At 41.9% G+C, this 27928-nt stretch overlaps 1 protein-coding gene across 3 annotated transcripts in view; it reads left to right on the top strand.

The window, feature by feature from the left end:
* Sap130 (Sin3A associated protein 130) overlaps nt 1-27928 on the top strand; it is a 70894-nt gene that overhangs the window by 33317 nt on the left and 9649 nt on the right. For 2 of the 3 annotated variants that reach the window (XM_028762738.1, XM_028762741.1), the window contains exons 11-16: nt 289-430; nt 3102-3223; nt 6628-6930; nt 8502-8679; nt 12514-12618; nt 21040-21398. In XM_028762738.1, coding sequence (XP_028618571.1) covers nt 289-430; nt 3102-3223; nt 6628-6930; nt 8502-8679; nt 12514-12618; nt 21040-21398 — 1209 coding nt within the window. The remainder of the gene's footprint in view (nt 1-288; nt 431-3101; nt 3224-6627; nt 6931-8501; nt 8680-12513; nt 12619-21039; nt 21399-27928) is intronic. The other variant, XM_028762740.1, reaches the window with a different exon arrangement.

Genomic DNA, 27928 nt, shown 5'->3' with positions numbered 1-27928 from the left:
TGAGCCCCAGGCATCCCCCCACTTTTTATTTTCCAAGGGAAGACTGTCTCCGTCCCAAGGTCACGCTACCATGCTCATTTTTTATGCTAATTCTAGAGACCCTCTTGCTTGTACATCGGTGAATTTCTTAAGCCTCTAATTAGTTCAATCTTGGGATCCCCGAAAAGCCAGGCTGAAAGTAAAAGGCATGTTAGGTGAAGGCAAACTCGACATTTATAAGGATACTACTACTTACCATGTCTGGCTCGTCCATGAGTAGTAATGGAATTGATGCTTTATTATCTTTAGCTAAGGTGGTGCCCCAGCAGATCACACACACTTCCCCTCGGATCCAGCCTGATTACCCTTCGGAGAGGAGTAGCCTGATTCCCATTTCTGGCCATCGGGCCTCTCCCAATCCTGTGGCCATGGAAACCCGAAATGACAACAGGTAGGAGGCAATGTCTCAATTGCCCTCATCTCTCATGGTATTGCTTTGCTTTTTTCCTGAAAATAATACACTATTGAATTTCTATTTTAGTGTTATGAAAGCCATTATTCTCCTGGTGGTTATTCTGGTATCCATTTCTTGGCTGTGTTAAGTTTTGTTCTGTTTCTGGGTTTGATGTTTTGTTTCTTAACTATTTGTAGAATGTGTTGCAAGATCATAACCCTTTTCTATAAGTACTTATATTTGTTTCTCCTAAGAGCAGTATATTCTTGTAAGCAATTACAGATAATTGAAATGATTGTGTAGCTGTCCATTCTCCTTTCTACACCTTCATTGTCCCATTAACAGGCCAGTTATATTGTACAATAGCACTTTGGTTTTGTCATATTATGTCCTCACCATTAGATTGGAGTGGGTTTTTTTGGGGGGAAGGGGTTGGGGGAGTTGGTTTTTGTGAACAAGCTGAAGAAATACTAGGTTGTTGTTGTTGTTGTTGTTGCTGCTGTTGTCATTATTGTTTTAATAGTGGGGAACTATTCAGAATTGGATATGCAGGGAAAGAGTAGACTCAAGCAAGATGCTTTAGAGCCTGTATAAAATACTGAGACTGCCAGGTGTGTTGGCACACACCTTTAACCCCAGCACTTGGGAGGCAAAAGGCAATCAGAATCTCCATGAGTTTCAGAGCAGCTTGGTCTACATAAAGAATTCCGGGACAGACAGGATTATGTAATGAAACCCTGTATCAATAACAACAACTTTGAGACTGTGTCTTTTTATTCAATCATTGTAATGTTTTGATAATTCATGGCCAAATTAGTTAGGATATTTGCAAAGGACTGACTTTTCTGTTGCTTCTTCCATGTCATGGTTTGCTTTCTGAGGTGAAGAAACTTCCCTGTGTATATTTATTTATTTGAGTTTTGTTTGTTTTTTTAATCAATCTGAGCCTATGAATTTAGTTTTATTAATTAGTGGGCTCGGAATTTAGTTTTATTCATTGCTGCCATTTGTTTGGAGTTAAAATGGTTTCCTTTGGGATACCCTTAAGACCATATTTGTGGGATTCACCATCTCCCTTCCGCTCTAGCCCTTCCTTTATTTCCTACCACACACATAGCCTCTGAGCCCAGGAAGCTGCTGTTTTCCAGGAGTCTTTGGATCCTTTGGAGACCTGCACTTCAACCTTTGCTTGGCTTTAGCTATAGGTTGTTGATCCTGTATGCCTTTGCAGCAGGCTAAGGTCAGAAGTGAGTGACATTTGAAGGCATACTGACACTTCCAGTTCAGTCCCATTCCATAGCTGTATTCCTTTCCCCACAGTGTAATTCTTTTAGGAATGCTTATGGTTTTACTTAATACATTGCTTTAATGTCTATCTACCAAGCTAAATGTTCTTATTACTTCTAAAATTTTGTATGTTCTCTTAGATTTTCAATGCAAGCATTTACATTTCATCTACAAATAGGCAGGACAGTTGTTAGTTGCTTGTTGCGTATAAACATTATCTTTTGGTTTTCATTTATTTTAGGAAGTAGCCAGAGTTTTCAATATGGTATCAGTAGGATGGCTCAGCAGTTAGGGGCTGGTTGCTCTTCAGAGGATCTGAGTTCAGTTCCCAGCATCCACATGGCAGCCTACAACTATCTGTAACTGCACTCCAGGGAATCCAAGTCCCACTCTGGCCTCCAAGGACACTGTGAACATGGTCCACATGCATACATGCAGTCCAAACACCCATACACATGAAGTAAATGGTAGAGTTAAACTGCAGTCTTACTGCAGATGGTGAGCACCCTTGTCTTATTTCTGCCGTAATGGCAGTCTCTGATAGATGTCATTCCATCCCATCTGTACTGCAATGAATGCAAGTTCTGTTCCTGTTTTAAGACTTTGTTTCATAAAGGGTGTGCCATGTTTTTGGAAAAAAAATTAAGCTGCTTCAAATAGTTGCTTTCTTTGGATTTTTAAATATGTAAAGCATGAATAGAAATTGTAGCTGAGTTACTCTTTTCTTCCTCTGACAAACTTTGATTGTGAAGGACTTGTTTCTCTGTGTAATTCAATTTTTTGTACAGTTCTTTAGTCTAAGTATAGAGTAAAATTTATTCGTCATCTTTTCTCATACTTTCCCTGACCATTTTTGATATCAAGAAAGTATTAAGTTCAGAAAAACAAAATAAATCTCATTTCCTATTTTCTCGTCTCTGAATTAGTTTCTATAAATTAGGTTTATTTTTCTATGCATGTTTGATTAAATTTTCCAACAAAAATAACTGTGTTTCGAGTGGAGTAGTGAATTGGTTGCTGATTGACTAGAGAAGGGATCTTGCTGTGGCACCATGGTCACCTCAAACTCTTGGACTCAAATGAACATCTCATCAACTAGGGTTTGTCACTTGTCTTGGAAATTGTCTTTCTCAGAAACATTCATAAAGTTTTTAAAAGTCATCTATAGAGACTTTTGTTGACACTAATTGACATGGGTACTAATAGTAACCATTTACTTGTTTACAGCTTCTTGGTTTTGTCCTTTGATGTAAGGTTGGGACTCAGTTGAGAGAATCTGTGTGGTGGTGTGCAAGATATCAAGGGAGTCTAGGAGATAGTCTAGGAGATTTTCCTTTGAAGAAAATCACTTTGTTTCATGTAATCTGTGCTGTATTTCTAGACCTTCCGTTCCTGTTCAGTTCCAGTACTTCTTGCCAACTTACCCACCCTCTGCCTACCCACTGGCTGCTCACACCTACACGCCCATCACCAGTTCTGTGTCCACTATCCGCCAGTACCCAGGTATGAGCGCATGCTGAAGAAGCTTTTGCATGTTGTCACTTTTGTCAGCAATGAGAAAGAAATTGATCAGAGTATTTCAGTAAGAGATACTTTGATTCTAGCTTCTTGCCAGATTCAGATCATGTAAGACTGCAAGCACCTTTAAACAACAGTCTTATCATCTATGAAGGGCGGTTTCTTATTTGTGGTATTTGAATAGTTTTATCCTACCCTGAGAATAATCATGTTAATATATTTAATGATATAATTTCTATGAATAAAGTTACATTCTACGGGGGAAAGGGGTTGTTGGTTTTTAGTCTTGGTATACTTAATTTGCCATCCTGATTTAAATACTGATTTATCAGATAACCCAGAAAAATAAGTGTGGATTTTTTTGTTTTGTGTTTTGTTTTTTTTGGGGGGGGGTGTTTTGGTTTTGGTTTTTTGGTTTTTGAGTAAAGGTTTCTCTGTGTAACAGTCCTGGCTGTCTAGAACTCAAGGTCATCTTGAGTAGACTAGGCTACCTACCCTTGAACTCACAGAGCTCTGTCTGCCTGTGCCTCCAGAGTACTAGGATTAGAGGTGTGCCCCACCGTGCCTGGAAAAGTACTTTTTCTTTCTTTCTTTTTCTTTTTTTTGTAAGGTTTATTTATGTGTGAGTCTATATACACATGTGTTTGAGTCTCAGATTCCTTTGAGCTGGAGTTACCAGCATTTATAAGCAGCATGAACATGAGTCTGAGAGAGCAGGAAGCACTCCTAACTGCTAAACCAACTCTCTCCTCATCCCTAGAAAAAATTCTTACCTTTGAGTTTGTATAACTTTTTTCCCTAGATCTCAGAGCCTTGTCCAGAGTGAGCCAGGTGTAGGGTTGTATTATATATGATAGAATCCTAGCATGTAGGAAGCTGAGGGAGAAGGATCACACATTCAATATTAGCCTGGGTTACGTAGCAACTTGCAGACCTACCTGTGTGACTCTGACTGGCCCAGTCCAAAAAACAAACAAACCAGTTTCAGGATGAGGATATGGCTCAGTTGGTAAGGCAATTGCCCAGCATGCACAGAGCTCTGGTTTGATGTAAACCAAGCTTGATGATTTATGCCAAAATTCTGAACACTGAAGAGCATGGATTGTCTTCCACATACTTCAAGGTTGTCTGCTACATAGCAAGTTTGAGTCCAGCCTGAGATATGTAAGAGCCTGTCTTTAAAAACCAAAAGCCTGAGCAGGTGAGATGGCTCAGTGTGTCAAGCTACTTAGGCCAAGTTTCCTGCCCTGAGTTTACATATAGCAGTGTCCTCCAGCCACCGCACGTTCCCCATGACACTGCATCGTGTGTCTGCACGTGGGGCAGAGAATAATTATGGGGGCTGGTTCCTTCCTTCTACCGTGTGGGTTTGTGTGGAGAAATTTAGAGACCGCCACAGCGGTGGGGGCCCAGAGGGGCTTCCACGCTGCGGCGGGTCCCACATTCAGGAAGAATCCTATGGTTCCAGCGGCCTGGAGGCCTTGGCAGCGGTAGGCCCCAATAACATGAGGAAGTCCTTGGTTCCAGAAAGGTTTATTGTCATGGCGGATGATAGTTGGATCTAGGCATACTCCCCAGAACTCAGGGCAGTCCCGAGTTAGTTATATAGGGAGGGAGAAAAGGGGAGGATTGGGGGAGGATCAGGGGGGAGGCATACTTAATTTGCTCTGCCCTCTGGCCTTTATTAGTATGTAAATCCCTAGGGCCTGAGGCCTATAGTCTGGCCTATGTGACTGAACAATGTAATTCTATGAAGACATGACTGCTTTTCAGGACTCTGGATTCTGGGGCGTGCCGAACTCCTGCCGGTACTCACGCAGAGTCTCGGGGTTCTAGGCACCTGCTCAACCATGACCCAGGATACCCTCACGCAGTTCCACAGGTTTGGGAGTTAGAACTTACATCATCAGGCCAGGCCATAAACGCCCTTACCTACTGACCCATCTCCTCACCCTGTTTTTGTTACTTGGAAGCAAGATCCCGGTATGTTGGGCTGATGTGTTGAGTAACAGGAGGTGACCTTGAACTTTTGATCCTCCCCCTTCAGTGTGTGGCGATTGCAGACATGAACCACCGCACCAGGTTTCTGATCTGTTTATTAATTAATTTATTTACTTAGTCACTGAGAGATGCTATTTTTAAATGTTTATTTCATTATTCACTTGTGTGTCTGTTATGTGGAGATTGCATGTATGTGAGCACAGGTGCCCACGGAGGCCAGAAGCTGGCTTCAGCTCGTCTAAAGCTGCACTTGCAGATGGTTTTGAATCACCAGACATGGTACTGGGACTAAACTGCTGAGCTGTCTCTCCAGCCCTCCTTTTCCTATTCTTTATTTTTGTTTTTAATGATTTGTGTGGGGGGGTTCTGTGTTTATGTGCGAGTGCTGCTACCCAAGGGGTGAGTCCAAAGGGCATCGAGTACACTGGAGTTGTAGTTGCAGGGGTGTAAGCCAATGACATGGGTGCTGGGAAGCAGACTCAGGGTCTCTCACCACTGCACTGTTTCTGAGGCTCCCACTTGTAGTTTTCATTGTGGTTACTGGAAAACTGAAAATTGTATGTGACTTTATATTCCCATTTGAACAGTACTGTTTTTCAAATTTCTTGTGCTCTAAAATATTTTATAAACGTGGAAATAGATTCTACCCTTTCATGGTTATTCCAGTAATAAGAATTCTCCTGTGGGGCTGGAGCAGTGGCTCAGTGGTTGAGAGTGCACTGCTCTTACCTGAGGACCCAGATTTCATTCCCACAGCTGCATCTCGCAGGCAGCTCATGTCTGCCTATAACTCCAGCTCCGGGGAATCCAGTGCTTCTGGCCTCCAAGTATACCCACAGAGATGTGCACATACCCACACAAAGACACGCAACTAGAAGTGCCTTTGACAGGATCTCTATCAGTTAAAGCAAACATTCTTGACCTGGTCAACCCGTGGGTTATTTTAGGAGTTTTATATTATTCTTTAGCACTGTTGTCTAGCTAATATTTATAATCTGGTAAGATTATTTTAAGACTGACTCTTAAAATGTAGCCCAGGCTTGCCTAGTATTCGCTATGTAACTCAGGCTCACTTAGAACTTACAACAGTCCTCCTGCCTCATCCTCTTAAATACTAAGATTATAAGCCCAACATTCTAATTTTATTGTAATCCTGATAATTTTGCAAAAAGAAATTGGTAGGTAATAAAAAGAAAAACGATTCTTAGTACATAGTTTTCTGTGCTGAGTATAATAGCAGCTGAGGATTGAACCCTGAGCCTTGTTACATGCTAGGTAAAAATGCTCTGCCACTCAGCTATACGCCCTACCCCAACATAGTGAGGAAACTGTTCACTTTTCTGTTATCTCTATGTGTATCTGGAGCTGACCTTCTGTGTTATTTTCAGTTTCAGCTCAGGCCCCAAACTCCACCATCACAGCTCAGACTGGCGTTGGTGTAGCATCTACAGTCCACTTGAACCCCATGCAGCTGATGACAGTGGATGCCTCACATGCCCGACATATCCAGGGGATCCAGCCAGCACCCATCAGTACACAGGGAATCCAGCCAGCCCCCATTGGGACATCAGGGATCCAGCCTGCACCAATTGGCACCCAAGGAATCCATTCAGCAGCCCCAATCAACACTCAGGGGCTTCAGCCAGCACCAATGGGTAATCAGCAGCCACAGCCTGAAGGAAAAACCTCAGGTAAATTTAACTCTTTGATGGGAAAAGGGGGGGGCACTCTACAAATACAGGGGCAATCAAACAGAAGCCAGCCACACAACCTGGAATCAGTCTTCAGCAGAATGAGAAAACCACATGAGCGCTGCCATTTGTGTAAACACAAGAAAGAGAAGAAATTGAGTTGAGTTTTAAAATAAATGCATGGGAGAAGTATGCTTGGGCTTTAATCTTGGCCCTGCCACTATCGGGCTTTGTAAGATGACTTGCTTAGAATTTACCTATAGATTCACGTTAAAAATAGTATGTGTGAGCCCCAAAAGATGCTACACACCTTTAAACCCAGCACTTGGGAGGCAGAGTAGATTTCTATGAGATCAGCCTGGTCTACATACTAAGTTCCAGGACAGCCAGAGCTATGTAGTGAGATCCTGTCTTAAAAAAAAAAAAAAAAAAGTCTGGTCGGGGGGAAGTATGGAATGTGGAACAGCTAGAGGGTGGACTGAGAAGGGAGTGAAATCTGGAGTGTAAAAAAAAAAAGCAAGAGAAGGAATTTTAAAAAAAAAAAAAAAGCTCAAGAGCCAGCTCAGTAGTTAGAATGCTGCTTGCTCTTCCAGAAGACCCAGGCATGTTACCCAGCTCCTGGATACCAACTAACAGTTCTCTGTAACTTCAGTTCCAGGGGATACCACGCTGGCTCTTGGCCTTCATGGACAGTGCACACAAACAGTTTATAAACACACATTCAGTCAATACACGTAAAGTGAAAATAGGAATAACTCTTAGAAATAGCATATGTGGACATCCTAATCCGAATTCGCACTCAGTCAGAAGAGCTCTATAAAAAGCTCAAGTTAAAAGAGCAAAATTACCTTACAGTGTCCTCACTTAATTTTTCATTTTCTCCAGAGTTGTATTTAAGCAGCAAAATCTTAATGTTATCTTAATATTATTAATGTTCATGGCAAAATACTATAGTAGAATAATCATATAAAACAGAATGAGTCATTGTGCTTAAAGTATTGGTTAGTTGGTTTTTTAATGTATTTTCAAAAAGATTAGAATGTAGTACTGCCGGGTGATGGTGGCGCACGCCTTTAATCCCAGCACTTGGGAGTCACAGGCAGGTGGATTTCTGAGTTCGAGGCCAGCCTGGTCTAGAGAGTGAGTTTCAGGACAGCCAGGGCTACACAGAGAAACCCTGTCTCAAAAAAAGAAAAAAAAGAGTGTAATACTATATACCAATTGTAACAGTAATTGGGAGATTAAAGCAGTCATACCTACAGCCCAAAGATCCATACACATGAACAAAAGTGATGCGTGGTAGTATAATGTGCATTGGTAGACTTGGTGACTTTTCCCAGTGTGCCTTGTAAGCAAATGAGCCTAGTGCTGTTTCTTCTGTTTCTTCTCTTTTGAGAATAGGAGTTTTCTAAGGATCAAACACAAGACTTCATATGCTAGGCTTCTTACTTCTTGAATTAGGACATTTGTAGCGGGAATACCTAATACCAGGCGTCTCCATGGTGTTTGTGTCTGAGGTGGCATTGAGATAAAGGCTGTGCTTCTCTCTCCTGTCCTCACTTCTCTTTCAGCAGTGGTGTTGGCAGATGGAGCTACAATTGTAGCCAACCCCATTAGCAATCCATTCAGTGCTGCTCCAGCAGCAACCACAGTGGTCCAGACTCACAGTCAGAGTGCTAGCACCAACACACCAGCCCAGGGCTCGTCTCCCCGGCCCAGCATACTGCGGAAGAAACCTGCCACGGATGGGTGAGTAGACTCAGAAGTGTACTTGGCATAAGTAGTAGATTCTGACATCCAATGCAGAGAACAGCTTAATTTCATCTGTTACACTTCTAAGTTTTCTCCAAGGTCTAGAGAGAAGGTGCAGCAGTCACAAGCATGTCATACTCTTACAGAGGACCTTATAGAATGCATCCATATAGCATTCACAAGCATAGCCACAGTTAGAGCCGCAGTTTCAGGGGATCTTCTGCTTGCTTCTAGACACTAGGCATGCACATATGGTGCACATAATGTACATGCAAGCAAAACACTCACAGACATAAATTTTATTTTAAATAAAAACGGTCTCCAAAACAGTTAAGCTCAGTTAATTGCATCCTGCTCAGACTAGGACGTTCCAGTCAGGAAATCACCATCCCAGGCATAGATTGTATACTGTATGCTTGAGGGGCTCTCTCTAGCTCTAGAGGTGTCAATTTGCTTCTGTTGCTGTGTTAAAGACCATAACCAGAGCAACCTGGGAAGACAAGATTCCCTTGGCTTACACATCACAGCCCATCTTGAAGTCAGGGCAGAAACACAAGGCTGAAGCCTGGCATCAGGAGCTGAGGCAAAGGTCATGGAGAAGTGCTACTTCCTGGCTTGTTCAGCCTGCTCTTGTACAACCCAGGGGGTGTGGTAAGCTGGGCCCTCCCGTATCAATCATTAATCAAGAAAATGCAGACTTGCCTGTAGGTCAGTATTATGGCAAAGTTTTCTCAGCTGAGGTTCCCTCTTCTTAAATGGCTCCAACTTTCTCCAAATTCACAAATCTACCCCCCTCCAAAAAAAAAAAAAAAAAGCACAAAGTCTAATCCTGGAACTGTTAATATAGCCTATAGTTAACTCTTTGGATGTATCTTGGGGTTTCTTTAATGTGAACATTGTATATTTTTTTCCCATCAAACATAAATTGTTGATAAGGACAAGCAGCTTTTCAAGCATATTGAGATTGATTTTTAGTGACAGGCAGTATTCTGTGCTTTAGATACCTTCCAGTGTAGGGAAGCCCTGTGCTGTAGAGTCTAAGAACCTAAATTTACTCTTACCTTATGAGCAGAATAGAGACTGAATACAAAATGGCTGCAGTTAGGTCTGAAGACCTGCCATTCACAGTATCTAGTGCTCCACCGCCCTGATTTTTACTCCAGAGAATACTATGTCCCCTCTCTGATGTGCTCACTCACCTCCTTTATTGCCTGTCCAAGAGTAGGGCTGGACAAGGCTTCTTCTTTTTTTTTTTTTAATTTATTTATTTTTATGTATATGAGTACACTGCAGCTGTGTTCAGACATACCAGAAGAAGGCATCGGATCCCATTATAGATGGTTGTGAGCCACCATGTGGTTGCTGGGAATTGAACTCAGGACCTCTGGAAGAGCAGTCGGTGCTCTTAACCTCTGAGCCATCTCTCCAGCCCATCGTTTGTTTTTGTTTTTTTGTTTTTTTTCTGAAACAGTTTTGGTTTTGTTGTTTTTTAGAGACAGGCTGGCCTTGAACTATCCTCCTGCCTTAGTCTCCCAAGTGCTGGAGTTATAGATGTATACTGCCACACCCATCTTTCTTAAAGTTGGATTGTTAGAGAAATTTGGTGGCTTACAACAACAGAATTGTTCATCTGACAATCATAGTCTCTATCAGGTTGTTGGCAGTGTTGGAGTGTTTGTTTGTCCCCCTGTCCTGGCTCCTGGTGGCACTTGTTTGCATCCTTGGCTAGGGAATGACCTCCCTTTGTGTCCATCTCACTGTCTCTGTTCTGTCTTAAAGCACTAGTGATTACATTTAGGGAACACCCTGAATTTACAATGATCTTACTCAGGCTGTTTATTTAATTGCACTTTCTTTTTTTTTTTTTTTTTTTTTAAGATTTGTTTATTTTATTTATGAGTACACTGTCGCTGTCTTAGGACACACCAGAATAGGGCATCCAATCTCATTACGGATGATTGTGAGCCACCATGTGGTTGCTGGGATTTGAACTCAGGACCTTTGGAAGAGTAGTCAGTGCTCTTAACCACTAAGCCATCTCTCCAGCCCCTTAATTGCACTTTCAAAGACCCCGTTTACACTGGGCTGGAGAGATGGCTCAGTGGTTAAGAGCACTGACTGCTCTTCCTGAGGACCCAAGTTCGATTCCTAGCACCCACCTATTGACTCACAGCCATCTGTAAATCCAGTTTCAGGAGATCACATGCCCTCTTCTGGCTTCCCAGGGCACTAGACACAAATATGGTACACAGACATACATGCAAGCAAAATACTCATACACAAAATAACACTATTCTCAAATAAAGTTAAATTTACATGTAGAAAGATTAAGAATGATGTATACCTAATCTTATTAGTTCGACTGAACACATGTAATCGTGTTTTGTTTATTTTGTCTTATGCGTATCTTGAAAGTTGTTGCTTTTATCTAAAAGTTTGGCAAGGACCAAAGAGATGACTCAGCAGTTAAAGGCACAACTAATGATCTTAGTTTCATCCTTAGAACAAATGCATATGGTAGAAGGACACATACAGTAGAAGGACACGTATACCATGGTACATACATGTATATACACACACACAATATGTTTTTTTTAAACCACAATAGTATAAAAAATAAAATTTTCTTAGGTCCATTTTTTTTACATAGTTATTACTTTTTTCAGGATGAATACTTCCTAAGCACATAATTAGTATCTTCCCAGAAGCCAGGATGACAGGCGGTCACTCTTTGTGAAATGGCAGTAGCTCAGTGAATACGCAATGGAAATGACAGACTCAGAATTTTTTTTTATTTTTTTTTTATTTTTTTTTATTTTTTTTATTTATTTTTTATTTTTTATTTTTTTTGGTTTTTCGAGACAGGGTTTCTCTGTGTAGCCCTGGCTGTCCTGGAACTCACTCTGTAGACCAGGCTAGCCTCGAACTCTCGAACTCAGAAATCCGCCTGCCTCTGTCTCCCAAGTGCTGGGATTAAAGGCGTGCGCCACCACCGCCCAGCGATTCTAGCCTTTTGTTGTTGTTGTTGTTGTTGTTGTTGTTGTTGTTGTTGTTTTTTCAAATCCAGTCTCATGGTCACTTGGTCCCACCACTGTTTTCAAACTAAATGTATTAAGGTCATTGTGTCCCACCACCCAAAACCAATGTATTCTCAGCTGAGCCTGTGTGGCCTGTGTTGACAACACAGGAGCTCTCTGATTCTTCCATGGTCAGTTTCTTTATGAGCCTCCAAAACTTTGCTCTCATCTCTCTCAGCATAGAAGGCATGATAATGCTCGTGAACACCTTAACGTGGGCTTTAATAGTACCAAGCGATAGAAAGGAGGTATCCCTTGCTAGAAGTAGCTTGTGTGGCTGCCCTTTGGAGTTTATAGCAGGAAGTGAGTAGGGATGTGGCTGGAACTTGCTACATTTTGTAAAAAGCCATTTAAGCTTATTGTGGTGATACATATCTGTGACCTCATTTTCTCAAAAGGTTAAGACAGGAGGATCCAGAGTTCAGGGCCAACCTAAATTACATAACAAAACTGTATCAAGAAAAGGGGGAAGGGGAGGGGAGAAAAGCCAATTGAAACATAATGGTGGACGTGGTGACCTGCACGTGTATCCTGTTATTCGGGAAGACAAAGCAGGACGATCATAGCTGATTTGAGGCTAACCAGGTCTGTATAGTGATTCCCAGGCCAGCCAGAGTTATACAGAGGCTTTGTCGTTGCACTGTTGAGTGGCTGTGCTGGGCAGGCCTTGTCGTCTGCTGCACTGTTTAGAAGAAGTGTGTTTGGCAAGTGTATCTTGGACTGCTATTTTCTTGGTTTGTCTCATTTCTTTCAGAATGGCAGTTCGGAAAACTCTCCTCCCTCCTCAGCCTCCTGACGTGGCCAGTCCTCGAGTAGAAAGCTCTATGCGGAGTGCTTCCGGGTCACCTAGGCCTGCAGGGTGAGCGCATCTCTTATAATCAGTTTTACTTTAAATTACACATCATTGTGTAGCAGAGAGTTTAACACGGGTTTTGGTTTTTTGGTACCTCTTTATAATGGCTTTCCATGGCCTGAACGTCTCCTCAGCCTCGCCAGTTACCATTTGTAGTGTTTATAAAGCGAACATTAGTTGAGTCCATGGGCTTTAGACCAGTCTGAGCAGCCTGGTCACACTGTATTATTTGAGGGGCAGGATTTTTTTTTTCTTTTGCACTGAGGGTATAGCTTTGTAGTTGAGTGCTTGCCTGTTATAAATGAAGCCTGAGCTTGACCCCTAAATCTCTCAAAAGTTAATAAAACCCTAAAAAATAAAGACAGGGTCAGGGAGGAAGCTCAGTGAGTAGCGATGCTTGCGGTCAAACCTGATGGCCCACATCGTAGAAAGAGAACTGAGCCTTGCAAGCTGTCCTCTGGTCCCAAATGTGCACTGTGACACTCGGGTGTGCCACCCCCATAATAATACATGAAGATTTTTAAAAAATAGGTTAGAAATACTTGCAACTCTACCAGAAGTCTGTTTGCTTCCTGCAATCACCAGTTCCAAAGAATCTGACACTTTCTGATGCACACACACACACACACACGCACAAATAAAAAATAAATAATTTTTTTTTTAAAGTTAAAAGTAGGGGTGGAGAGATGGCTCAGTGGTTAAGAGCACTTGACTGCTCTTCCAGAGGTCCTGAGTTCAAGTCCCAGCAACCACATGGTGGCTCACAACCATCTATAATGAGATCTGGTGCCTTCTTCTGGTGTGTCTGAAGAGAGCTACAGTGTACTCACATATATAGAATAAATAGGTTTATAAAAAATAATAAAAAATTAAAAAAAATAAAAATAAAAAAGTTAAAAGTAACCCGGGCGTTGCTGGCGCACGCCTTTAGTCCCAGCACTTGGGAGGCAGAGGCAGGCGGATTTCTGAGTTTGAGGCCAGCCTGGTCTACAGAGTGAGTTCCAGGACAGCCAGAGCTATGCAGAGAAACCCTGTCTCGAAAAACTAAAAGAAAAAAAAAAAGTTAAAAGTAAAAGCAAATTAGCCGGGCGGTGGTGGCGCACGCCTTTAATCCCAGCACTTGGGAGGCAGAGGCAGGCGGATTTCTGAGTTCGAGGCCAGCCTGGTCTACAGAGTGAGTTCCAGGACAGCCAGGGCTACACAGAGAAACCCTGTCTCAAAAAACCAAAAAAAAAAAAAAAAAAAAAAAAAGTAAAAGCAAATTAATTAAAATTTAAAAATGAAAAGTTGGGGATTATTTATTTCTTTATGTCTTTATGTGAATATATTTAAAGTATGAAGTCAAAATCATTATCCTGTTCCTTGCCCACTTGCCAGTCCTATCCCACAATAATGTTAATTGATAGATTTATAGCAGTTCTAGTGAGTGACCTTCCATGCCTTTTTCTGACTGTGCATTTAGATAAATTGGTTTTAAGTTGCGGTCTTGATATGCTTTCCAGACTGGTCTCCAATGCATGGCCTCAAGTGATCCTCCTACCTTAGCCTCCCAAGGAGCTGGGGCTACACATACCCACTACCTCACGCATAAGTTTCATGGGTTTTTATAACCAAAGTTACCTGATTAGACTGTTGAGTATTTCTATTTTGAATAATAACTTGCCATGTTTCTGTATTTAGATATACTTCTTAAACCTCATTTAGTAGTAAATTTACAGGCACCTTGTGTTAAGTATCATTTTAGCATCTGGAAATGTAGCTTACATTCCATCAGCCTTATTTCTATTGCCTATGAGAGATATGAGGGATCTACCCCTCCCCCATCCCCCAAAAAAGTAGCAGAGTAAAAATGGAGACAAAAGTGGTAGACTGAATGAATAGGTAGTGATTTACAGAAAGGTTTCTGGAACACAGACTGTAACAAGTAAATAATGATACATATATGCTCCCTGGTTTTGGATGTATCAGGAAGAAGAAAAAGCAGGGCCGAGACTGGTGGAGGGATACTAACAGATGTCACTGTTGACCCTTATGCAGGATCATAAAAATGTCAGCCATGCCAGGTGAAGCTGTGCAAAGTGACTTTGAACCACTGAATAGTGTTTGTGGTTAGCGAAATGGGTCAGTCAGTTGTAATGCTTGTCACACAAGCATGAATACCTGAGTTTAGTCCCCGTGTCCACATAAAAGCCAAGCATGGTGATACATATCTATAATCCTAGCATTGGGGAGGCAGAGACAGAAAGATTGCTTGCTGCCTACCTGCTCTAAGCCAAATCAGTACACTCCAGGTTCAGTGAGAGACTTTTGTCTAGAAAGATAAGAAAGAAACACCTAAAGTAAACCCCTGGCTTCCATGTGCGTGCTTGTACATTTGCAAGTATAACCCCATAAAGATGTGCATGTGCGCGCGCACTCAGTACTTACTCTACGATCTTTTAAAATGCTACAGGGATGTAACTCAGTGGTAGAGCACTTGGTTGGCATATGTGAGATCTTGTGTGTAATTCCCAGTGCTACAAAAATAAAAAGTAAATAAAAACTTGTGAAAATACTAAAAACTGTTTTGTCGATTATAATATGTAAGAAAATGAGGAAAAAATATTAAAGCCAATACTTAGTATCTGTAGTCAGAAACATTAGACACAGCAGTTGAAGTAGTGCTGGCCTCCTCCTTGTCACTTGTGCCGAGAGCAAGAATTGTCCTACACCTTGGCAAGTGACCATTTTCCTTCTCAGACAGGACGCACTCTTCACCTTAGCCTTTGTATGTTAAATACTGTGAAATGTCTCGGAATTCATTAGTCTTGGATTAGTATTACTAGTATTAGTTGTAAACTATTGCAGCCACAACCATAAAGGACTTTCTGTTCCTAGTGCAGTTTTTACTAGGATTAAATTTTAAGTAAGATTCGGTAGTCCTCAATGACCACCTTTTTTATTATTGCTCACTCCTAGGCCATTTGCTAGAGGAGCCACACCTACTTTCAAGACCACTATCACTTGAGGGATTTTGCTACATTTTCATCTTTGTTGGCCAGTTTCTATTCTTCCATTTTTGCTAAATTTTACATGGATGTATCATCCCTGGACGGCGAGAAGCACACAGCAGCACACATCCTTTTCTGGCTTTTGAATGGTTACTCAGATGCACAGTAATTACTCAGATGCGTAGTAACTAGTCATACCTTCTAGAGAAGGGATATGCCCAATTATTGTTTGCAGTTCTCATTTGTTAGCTCTGCAGGCCCCAAATCTCTCTGTCAGCAAAATTTATATTTTATGCTGTTATACTTACTATTCAATAGTAACTTAAATATGAAAAATGTTTTTGACAGACTGTTATGAAGCAACTAGACCCACACGTGAAACTCACACACATTATCATGTATATAGACTATCATATATGTTATCATGTATGTAAGCAAGGTGAAGACTACCTAGATATTAGGAATACAGAGGAATATGAAGGAAGACCAGCCTAGTATAGGGGGAAAGTTGTGCAATACAGTTTAGAGCCAGGCTGGTAGCTCGTGCCTGTAATCCCATCTCTGGAGGCTCAGGCAGGAGAATTGCCATAAGATATAAGATAGCAAGAGCTATCTTAAAAGATAAAACAAGGGCCTGCAGAAGACGTGGCCAAGTGACTAGGAGTATATACTGCTCTTTGAGAAGATCTAAGTTAGTTTCTAGCACCCTTATCAGGCAGCTCACAACCATCTGTAGCTCCAGTTCCAAGGGCTCTGATGCCTTCTGGCCTCTGGTGATCTCCATACACTCGATGCAAATAAATTCACACAGGCACACACACCATTACATCTTTAAAAACCATTTCAGACCTTTGCTTCTTTTCTTTTTCTGTTTGACTTAGAAATTTCATTAGCATGTTAAATCATAGAGGTTGCATGATCTGGCTTGGTTTTTTATTTGGTGAGTTGTGTTGGGGATTGATTGTACAAAGGCCTCATATAAACCCAGAAAACAACCTGATGTATCAGGATTGCACTAACTCTGAGTATATAGTTTAGTGGTTAAGCACTAGACTACCACATGTGAGAACCTATGCTTAGTCCCCCAACACTATAAACAAAAACATAATCAGTGAATAAATCAGTCGTTCTGGCTGCTGTGTTTTTAATAGATTGTAAGAGAGCAAGGGTGAAAGCAAGACACCAAACAAGAAATGACAGACTTCATCCTATTTTAATGGCTTAGAGTATCATGAAGATGAAGTTTTAAAAGCGGGCATGGTACCACAAGCCTTTAATCCCAGCACTTCTGTAGGGGTAGGTAGGTCTCTGTTGTGAGTTTGAGGCCAGCCTGGCCTATATAGTGAGTTCTAGGCCAACCACATTTATAATAGTAAGACTGTCACAAAACAAAACCAAAAAGGTGGTTTTGGTGACATGTTTGTTTTTTCCTATATTAGACATTGAACCCAGGGCCTTTTGAATGATAGACAGTTACTCTGCTGTGAATTATAGACCAAACCAGATATTAGTTTTACATGAAATACATTTTTTTGTTGTTTATACGCCTGTGTTTGTCTGCATGTATGAATGCACACCATATGTGTACTTGGTATACTTGGAGGCCAGAAGAGAGGATTGCATCCCCTAGAACTGGAATTGCAGACAGATAATGAGCTATCTTGTAGGTGCTGAGAACAACCCAGATCCTCTCTAAAAGCTAAGTAATGTTCACCACTAAACCATCTCTTCAGCTATTAGGTTTATGTTGCTGTTGAGATTTTTGCAGGTATGGGTGTGGGTGTGTGGGTGTGTGTGGGTGTGTGGGTGTGGGTGTGTGTTTCTTTCCCTTTGTTTTGTGACAGGATTAGGGATTGAACCAATGGCCTCAAACATCTCAAGCCAAGGCTCAGGTGTAGCCCTAGACCTAGTTTTTTTTTTTTTTTTTTTTTTAAGATTTATTTATTTTTTTTTTTTATTTCTGTGAGTACACTTAGCTGTCTGCAGACACACACCAGAGAGTGCATCGGATCCCATTACAGATGGTTGTGAGCCACCATGTGGTTGCTGGGACTTGAACTCAGGACCTCTGGAAGAGCAGTCAGAGCTCTTAACCACTGAGCCATCTCTCCAGCCCCCTAGACCTAGTTTTAAAGTCCTGAAAATCTGTCTAGCCCTCAGAAGTGAGACAGGTGCCTAGGTATACTCTGAAACTTAAGAGCGGGTACAGAGGGCTGAGGGAAGAGGTCTGTATAACATCTGTCTTGTACTAAGCGTGCTGTGGGAAGTCATGGAAGTGGGGCCCCACACAGGCATGCAGAATGGGTTTTTTGGTTGGTTGGTTTTGGTTTGGTTTGTTGTTGATTTGGTTTTTTTTTGTTGTTGTTTTTTTGGTGTTTGGGTTGTTGTTGTTCTGCTTTGTTTTGCAATGATCTGTCTGGTTCTGTGACATCTGCCCAGAAGAAAGCAGTTTAAATCATGAAAAAAAAAACCAGCTGGAGAGGCAGGCTGCCCACAGTCACACACTGAAGTAAAGGGACTTCCTGTAAGCGGCTAGTTTTAGGGATAAATGATCAGGAAAGAGATGATCAAGATGGCTACAATCTGAGGACAGGGAGGCAGCACCATGGGAAACGGTACTTGCCAGCAAGCCTGACAACCTGACCTTGATCTCCAGAGTTCACATGGCCGAAAGAAGAGAAAAGCAACACACACACACACACACACACACACACACACACACACAAATATATATATGTATTTTTAAAAGAGAGAGAGAGAGAGAACTCCAGAATGAATTTAAGCAACTTAATGAAATTTTCTTTCTACTCCATTTCAGTGTCTAAGACTATGTACCTAGAATCACAAGTGTTCGCCACCATACCCAATTTTGAATATCCTTAGTAGTGGAGTGTTGTTTATTCATGCTTTATTCGTGCTTTCTGCATTTACTTGGGGTTTGTTGGTGGTTGTTGTTGTTGTTGTTGTTTTTCCTCTCCCTCCACTTGTTTGGAGACCAAGACTATATATAAACTGTCCTGCTTCCTTAGTCTCCCAAGCTCTGGGACTATTTATTTATACCACTGTTACAGTTTGATTTCATTGTCAATCTGACACTCCCAGAGTCACCCGGGAAGAAGGAACCTCAGTTGAGAAATTATCTAGATCAGATTGGCCTTGTAGACATGTCTGTGGGACATTGTCTTGATGACTAATTGATATAGAAGAACCCAAGTACCATTTCTGGGAGGGTGGTCCTGGACTAGATAAGAAAGCTGAGCATGGGGCAGTGTGCGAGCCACCAGTAACTGGTGTTCCTCCATCATTCCTGTCTTCTGGTTCCTGCCTGGAGTTACTCATTCCTCAGTGATGGAATGTGCAAGGGAAAGGATGTGACGCTGATCTTCGCTGTGGTTCATAAGCATCAGACTGGATAGGACTGTTGTTTGCTTCCCTCCTTTGGAAGTTTGCATTGTACCTGTTGGTACCATAAAAACTAAAGAGAAGGCTTTCAGGTCAGACCCAGCACCAGTCCTCTGAGTCTTATGTCCAAAGCACATGATGTGTCCGACAAGAAGCATTTAACCTTCCCTTTGGGGTGCAAGTAAGAGCAACAGCAATAACCTATAATGTTCTGGGGATCTCTTGGACAACCCTGACCAACAACTAAAAGGAGGGTACTTCTCATGCCTGTTTTGGGAATTTTTTGTTAGTCTGTGGCTAGAGAAGGGGGCTTTTAAAATTATTATTCATTTAAAGTACTTATTATTTTCTGTGTAAGAGTGTTTTTCCTGCTTCTGCATACATGTACCACATGCATACCTGGTGCTTGAGAAGTCCAGAAGAGGGTGTAGAATCCCCTAGAACTGGAGTTACACATAGCTGTGAGCCACCATCTGAGTGCTGGAAATTGAACTCAGGTCCTCTGCAAAAGCAGCTATTCCCCACGTTTGACTTTTTGTAACTGACTTATTTTGTTAAGTATAGCATCCCCAAGGTTCATCTTGTTAGATAGTATTTCTTTTGACCTATCATAACATTGTTTACAAAGCAAAAGTTTCTTATTTTAGTGAAGCCTAAATCAGTTTTCTTTTAAAGGTTGCGCATTTGGAATTATGTATAAAAAGTCTTCATTGGACTGCAGTTTGCTCAACAGTGAAGACCACTTGTGCTCTTGGAGACAATCCAAGTTTAGTCCCCAGAACCTAGATCTGTAGGAGCTTCAACTTTGTACTGCCAGTGCTGTATACACCGAGCGTCTCCCTGGTCCCTCTTTTTCCTTCCTTGCTTTTAAAATAGGGTCTCACTATGCAGTCCCGGCTGACCTTGAACTCACAGGCTTCCCGGCCCCCGTTTCTCTGGTACAGTGCTGGTCTTTGTTGTGGTTCATAAGCATCAGACTGTAGCCAGAACAGCAGTGCTCAATGAGATATACAGTTTACACTTTGTTTATCTGTAGCTACTAATTGATCCAGGACCTTGAACACTGTCTTTTTTTATCTTTTGGAATTTTGCCACCTCTTTATAAAACTTAGGCATATAAGAAAGTGCATATGAAGGCTTGAGAGATAGCCCAGTGGTCAAAAGCACTTGCTGCTTTTAGACAACCCAAGATCAGTTCCCAGCACCCAGGTTAGGTGGCTCACAAATGCTAGTTCTGAGGGATCCAGTGTCCTCTTCCAGCTTCTGTAGGCTCTTGAACACATGTGCATAGACATACAGACACACGTACACTTAAATAAATAACAAAATAAATCATTTAAAAATATCAAGTACCCATGAAATGTGAATATAATTGTACTTTAAAAAGGAAAAAAACCTCCCTTTTTGATGGCACACTCCTTTAATCCCAGTACCTGGGCGACAGATGCAGCAGTGTCTCTACTTTGGAAACCAGACAGAAGTACATAATGAGATCCTATCTCAAAGAAATAAAAATTAGAACAACATACATATTAAAAGTTCATACTCCAGGTTCAGTGCTATGACTTCAGGAATTTCTTTTTTGATGTTTATTTCCTAATTCAGTTGAATTAGTGCATATAAAAACTTTACAGGATGGGAAATTTTAAAAAAAATTTTTTATTTGTTTGTTTTTGTTGTGTTAGCGATTGAACCCAGAACCTTTAACATGCTAGACAAGCGCTTCAGCTCTCAACAGTATTCCTAGCTTTATAGCACAGGCTATTTCAAAGACCTGAATTCTGTGCTGGGTACATCAGTGTTACAGCATACGCTTAGCATACTCAGGGCCCTGTATTCAATCCCTAGCATTCGCAAATAAAGAGCTGATTTTCTTTAAAAGTTAACTTGAAGATGAACATGCAAGATTAAAGAATAGAGTATCAGTTGTGTGTGCTCTTTATTTTAAAAGAATTGAACAGCCCTCCTTGGAGATATTTCACAGTAAGACAGTTTTGTCTCAGTTGCTACATAACGCTCTCTTTCTGTGTTTCAGTGCCAAACCTAAATCCGAAGTGCACGTGTCTATAGCCACTCCAGTCACAGTGTCCTTGGAGACCATATCCAATCAAAATGCCGAACAGCCTACCGTTGCTGTCCCTCCAACTGCCCAGCAGCCTCCACCAGCCATTCCCAGCATGATTGCAGCAGCCAGTCCTCCATCCCAACCAGCCATTGCTCTGTCTACCATTCCCGGAGCCGTGCCCATCACTCCACCCGTCACGACCATTGCTGCTGCACCAACACCGTCAGCCCCTGTGGGCGGCACTCCTTCCACGGTCCTGGGGCCTCCCGTTCCTGACATCAAAGTGAAAGAAGAAGTGGAGCCAGTGGACATCTCCAGGCCTGTCTCCAGTAAGTTCATTCCCCGATTGTAGTAGCCATCCCTTTCCTAGCTCTCCTGTGACTGTCAGCCCGGAAACCCACCTCAGGAGCCAAGGCTTCTCTGGAACTTTCCGGTATGTGCTGCCACACCTGCCTTTCCTTCATTTCTAAGAAATGGAAGTCTACTTCTAAAGAATGCTTCTTTGTATTACTTATTTCTGCACCTATGTGCATGGGTATACACATACCGCAGTGCTCTTAGGAATGTCAGGGAACAACTCATCGGGGGACCCAGGGACCAGACTCAAGTCATCAGTCATGGCTGCAGCCATTGACCCCTCACAGACCCCTTGAAAATCAAAGGTGATTTGCTGCCTCTGGTAATTTTAATTCCTAGCTATAATCATAAATTTCCCCGTGCTTATCTTTCATATAGCTTCCTTGTGCTGATTAAGCAGATATTTAAAAGGATTTTAAAGTAATTCTAGCTAAGTATTGTTAATGTATAATATACTTCCTATCAGGTTTGGTTGTTTTATTGTGCAATAAAATAATAATTACTGTTTTAAAAACACTCTGTTCATACAGAACATGGTAAGTAAAGTCTTAAAACTGTTCCCTGTCCCTTTCCTCTTCTCAGCTCAAAGGTTTCAGTTGATGAAAGTCTGGTCACTTTTCTCTTTCCTTCCTTTCTATTGTATGTGTGTGGATGCATGTATATCTGTGTACTGCATCCTTTCCTGGTGCCCTCAGGGCCAGGAAAGGACATTGATCCTCTGGGACTGTTGTAAGCTGCCATTTTGGTGTTAGAAATTGAATTCCAGGTCCTCTGAAAAAAATGTCAGTACTCTTAAGCACCGAGCAGTCTCTAGCCCTAAAAGTTCAGTCACTTTAAAGCTTTTCTTGTTTGGGGTATATGAATTTATGTGTGGGGAGGTTTTTTTGGTTTTGGTTTTGGTTTTTAATAATTTATTCTGAGATCCTGTGTTTTCTGACTACTTAAAGTAACTTTAGAAAGTGTGTAACATTAAGAACAGAAAATCTTTGTTGTAGCTGGGCACAGTGCAGCACGACTTTAATCCTAGCACTAGGGAGGCAGAGGCAGTTAGATCTCTTGAGTTCAAGGCCAGCCTGGTCTACAGAGTGAGTCAAGGGCTACACAGAGAAACCCTTGTTTCAGAAAAGAAGAAAGAATCTCTGGTGTGAAGTCAAGTGATTTTTCTGCTCATCCTATGCTGGTAGCCTGGGTATGGAAAACAACACCTTTTTGGCACATTCTATGCAGTAATACATATGGTTGTGCTGTCTCTAATAGCTTTTCAAACTTGTTGCTTAGCCAAGCAACCTAACACTCAGGACTCAGAAGCTAAAACAGAAAGATTGCCATGAGTTCAACGTGAGCCTATAGTATCAGTAAGTTCCAGACTACCCTGAGTTACAGAGTAAAATATCTCAAAATTAAATTAATAAGAAAACCTATTTATTTACTTTTGCTTCTGTTATTATTTTCACGTATCCCATGGATTTGCTTTGTTTTTGTTTGTTTGTTTGTTTGCTTGCTTGCTTGTTGTTTTGGAGGGGTTGCCTCGGTACTCCAATTACAGATACTATGGCTAACCCTAAGAGAAAACAAAATGGTCTTAATTCTGTCACCTGCTTGTTGGCACATTCACATAGTTCCTGCCACTGCCTGTAACAAGAGGCCTGTGGTAGTCCTGCATCAACCTGTAAGGCTATGAGAATTATTCTCAGACCAGTAGCACAACTTGATAAAACAAACATGTCACCACTGTCTTCTAGCTTACGTGCTAGTGGAAAGGATAGAGTATAAAAACACAAGATAAATAGTATACTTTGTTCAGAGGCATCCTGAGTGCTCTGGGAAAAACAAAGCAGCATCCAGAAGTCGATGTATGAGGTCCTCACTGGGACCAAATTCCTGAAAGAAGCAGTTTGAAGGAGAATTTGCTCTAGCATGTGGTTTCAGACGGTTCGTCTATAATAAGATGGAGCGTATGGCATAGCTTATGCCATGTCAACTGAGACAAATGCCTCCTTAAGGAGATTTTTTTTTCCCATTCCGGCTCATCAGCTGATGGGATAGTGCCATCCATATCCAGGCAAATCTTACCTCTTAATCAACCCTCTCTGCTTCCTGGCATCTATGAGATGAGCAAGTCTATATCACCATACTGGTGGCTGTAGCCTAGAAATGGTGGAACCAGCTATACAATTATGAGTCAAAATAAAACTCGTGGGGTGAAGTGTGGCTTAGGGGTAAAGCATTTTGCCTAGTGTGCATGAGGTTCTGGGGTTTGAACCCACAAAATCGATGATAATAATAATAATAACAACAGTAGTAACACACACCTCCTTAGGTTTTGTCATAGCAATGAAAACCTAACACGGGAACTTTGAAAAGGATGTTAAGAGCCTCATTGTGGGGCTGGTGAGACAGCTCAGCTGGTAGAATGCTTTGCCTGTCCTGATGACCTAAATTCAATCTCCCAGGCCCACTGGTAGGTAGTAAGAGAAAACTGACTTCCAAAAGTTTTCCTCTGATCTCCACCTGTGCTCTGGCACATGCATGAACACAGAAATAAATAAGGGGAGGGGAGCCTCATTCTGGAGGTGATACCCTTGAGTCACAGGAAAGAGCTAAAGTGCTGACCCTGATGAATCCTGGCCAAAGAACACTCCAGGCATAGAGAGCAGTAAGTGGGAAAGCCTGTGACAGGAGTGTACCAAATATGCTTAAAGTTGGGGACAAAACGAGGAGTGGGAGCCAGGTGGGTAGTGCCTGAAGAGTCTTGGACTCTGAGACTGGCTCTGCAGTTCGGATCCTGCTGCCTTCTCATCTCACATGTTGCAATCACGTACATGCATCTCCATAGCCAGGTAAATTCCCTTCTTCTTACAGTATATTCCAGGCTAGCCTCATTCACCATCCTCCAGCCACAGAGTCCCATGTCTGAGGTTAGACTCATGTTCCATAATATCTAGCATTATGTGATTTTTATATTTTTATTGAGATGGTCTCACTGTGACTCAAGCTGGCCTTAAACTCACTGTTTAAGGGTGGTCTTGAATTTCCTGATCCTCTTACCTCTCATCTCCCAAATGCTGGGATTACCATATCACACCGCACCTGTTCTTTTTTGCTGTTTTGTTTTGATTTTTATTTTGTTTTGTTTATGCCGTATGGGGGGAATTCAGCCTTGGGCTTCTTGCATGGTAGACAAGAACTCTACTGACTGAGTAATGTCTCCAGCCCCCAGACTGTTGTTTCGTGTTCAGGCAAGTCTCACTGTGTAACTCCAACTGGTCTTAAATTTGTCTGCCTGCCTCGGCCTTCTAAGTGCTAAAATTGTAGGCATACGCCCAGCCCAAGCAATGCTTCTGAGAACTTTGTCATAAAGAAGGGTGCTACTGTTGTCGTAGGTTAGATAACAGTCCTCTATTCGACAGCAGACTAATGCCACAGTAAGGTGTTTATAGACCCAAAAACAAAATTATGTGTGTGGAGTGGGGGTTCCAAATTTTCAGTTTAATTTATGAAAACTATTTGTTTTATGTTGTAAAATGCTGGACTTCAGAAGCTGCAGATGCAGCTGAATGAGAATGTTCCACTCAGGGTTTACTGAGTGCGGCCTGGGGAGTAGAGGGTGAAGTCCAGGATGGAGTCAGCTAAAACCAGGACAAAGTGGACTACTTGGCAGTTCACTTAAGGAAGAGCCAAAGCACTGACTCATTATACAGGGTTGTACTGGGCCCTTGGGTACATAAATTTAACAGGTTGGTTGTTGTTTTACAACGTTTAATAATTGGTTGATTAAACAAGGCCCAATCATTAGACCTAGGAGGAGGACATGAGCACCCATGGGACCTCTGAGTAAGGTGGTCAGCTAGTAAACCAGGGATTGTTGGCCTCTTTCTCAGCAGTTAATAGAGGTGGGCCTTTTACAGAGTTGTAGGGCTCTATTTATTTTTGGAAAATATTTACATTATCTTCAAGAGCCAACTGTTATTTGGATGCATAGATGAACATAACTCATTAAAGAAATCAGATAACTTATTTTCAATCTATTATTCCTAGATACAGCAGAACTGGGGAAATGCTGTGGCTAGCCCTGTAGAAGCATTATGGCTGATATTGCCATGGGTCCAGAGGGAGGGCGGACTATCATGATCCCTATCTCCAAATGTCCGCCATTGAATTCTTGAGGCTTAGGCCTGTTGCCTTGTAGGTTTGCAGCAGGAACAAGGCTGAAGAGCTGCTCACCCATCTCTGCTGATGTGGGTGAGCCTTTATAGGCCAGGTCTCTTCCTCCTCAGGCATTGTTGCTCTCTTTACTTGGTATGGTGGATCAACAGGACGACACCGCAGCTCACTGTTTAAATGTGTGTCCACAGTGCTGACTGACCCTGTGGCAGAGCCTCTGTCTTAGATCCTTTAAAACTGTCTTGGGGACTCCTTACACCATCAGCTATTGACTTACTGGCCCTGGAATTAGTTTGCTAAGAGAAGAGGAGAATTCAGAGCCAGGGTAAAGGTCATGGCCAGTTGAACTAGCATAGAGATACCATTCCAGTCAGGTGGCAGGCTATTGTGCAAGGTTCCCTGTTCATAGCATTCTCGTATATCAGTTCAGGATACTGAGTGCAGAGTAATTGCAATGTGCCTCTTTGTTGCTGAGACATTAAGGATGTGGGTACAGGCCACTGAGATCCTCCACTGGGTGAAAGAATCCATCACTGCCATGAGAGACATGGGGAGTAATTCATCCTCCTTACAGATAAGGAGGTGTTCCCGATCTGGCCTACACAGGCAGAGATAGGAACAGCAGACTCTTTCTCTGCAATTTATTCTGATGGAGTCAGTGTCCTGTCCAAGGGAAACAGTACTACTTGAGCCTGGGGATGGCCAGCCAAAATTTGTAAATTTAACCCAGTTTACTCAGCTGTTGAATTCTCCATAACTATTGTTTAATAGACCTGATTTTGAATATTACATTAAACAAACTTAAGGTTTGCTTTTAAGGTTGTTTTGAGTTCCCTGCTTTAGCCCTAACTTTAACAATATATGTAAAACATGCCTTAATTACCTTTGTTTCTCAACAGTTTATGATAAATTCGTAAGTCTCACAAGATTAGGGTTTTATAAGCAAGAATAATCTATCACAATCCACCAAGCAGGGAAGACCCAGAGCTAGCCTGAGCCCCTTGTGGGGCAGAAATCTCTCTGGAGCCTTCAAATATTGTTCCTGCTCAAAACAGATAATCCCACCCAATGAAGGTCACATTGGGCGTCTTATTTGCTGGGGGTAGAGAGCAGGCTCATGCTAGGAAGGACTTTCAACTCAAGGAAAGACTAGGTAGAATTTATAAAGCCAGAAACATTTACATCCCACCAGAAGCAGCCCAGGGTTTGAAAGTTTCAAAAGTGTCAGTTCAGTTGATTAAAACAATTTGTTTTCTGTTGTAATACTGTGGACCTCCGGACAGTGCAGGTTTAGCTGAATGAGAATGTGTTGTCCAGCAGGATGCCCTTAGCAGGAGCTGGGGAGCTGATATCAGCGTGAAGCATGAGATGGAGTTCGCTAAAACCAGGACAAAATGGAGTGACTTGGGGCAGTTCAGTAGGTGAAGGAATTATATCAAGAGGAAGGTTCCGAGGTTTGCAGGCCTAAGAATTAACTTCAGGGCCTAGCATGTGTGTGCTAGGCAAGCAGTCTCCGCAGAACCACGCCTTCACTCCAACTTGTTTTGTTTTTAGTGAAAAAGGTGGTAGAGGCTGTCTGACCTCTTTTTTTTTTTTTTTTTTTAAACTCAGGCAGTAAATCATGACAGGAAGGTTTAGTGGAGGAAATGGTTGAATTGGTTGGCCATGAAGCAGAGGAACAGGGCAGGGTTGGGAGACAAAATACATTTTTTAGTAGCATATCCACCAAACTGGCCGTGGTTGTAGCCGCCTCAAAACTCATGGATTCCGGAGGGTGAAGCAAAGCTGCCTGGCAGTAGGGAGGTGCCAAGAGGCCTTCATTCTAAAAACAAAACCTTCCTAAGAAGTTAGACTTTGGAACCTGCAGTGGGTTGGAGTTGGGCAATTCCTGAGCTGCTGGCATAGCATTTTTATGTTGGCCTTATGCAATGTTCTTGCCTGGAGTTCACTAAAAGATTTTTGACATAGTCTTAAATATCAAATTAATAGAGAAATTAGCTTAGAAAAAATGTTGTATACTCTACCCAGATATGAGAGTGGGGTTCCAAAGAAAGTGTCAGGCTTAAGTGACTTTACCGTAACTTTAATGTATTAGGAGCTGAAGTTTCATCAGGAGGTTGCTAAGTATCTAAATGGTAGTACATTGATTTCTGGTGTGCTGGTGTGCCTTATATAGGATAACTATATAAGGTAAAACCCTTGATCCAGGGACTTAAACTAGGTTAGGTTAGGTTAGGTTAGGTTAGGTTAGGTTAGGTTAGGTTAGGTTTGGTTTGGTGTTTTTATCTGGTTTGGTTGGTTGGTTGGTTGGTTGGTTGGTTGGTTGGTTGGTTGGTTG

Source organism: Grammomys surdaster, unplaced genomic scaffold, assembly GCF_004785775.1.
Source record: "Grammomys surdaster isolate TR1022 unplaced genomic scaffold, NIH_TR_1.0 135, whole genome shotgun sequence".
Classification (NCBI taxonomy): Eukaryota; Metazoa; Chordata; class Mammalia; order Rodentia; family Muridae; genus Grammomys; species Grammomys surdaster.
Note: the sequence above shows the minus strand (reverse complement) of the source record. Positions and strands in the feature narration are given on the sequence as shown.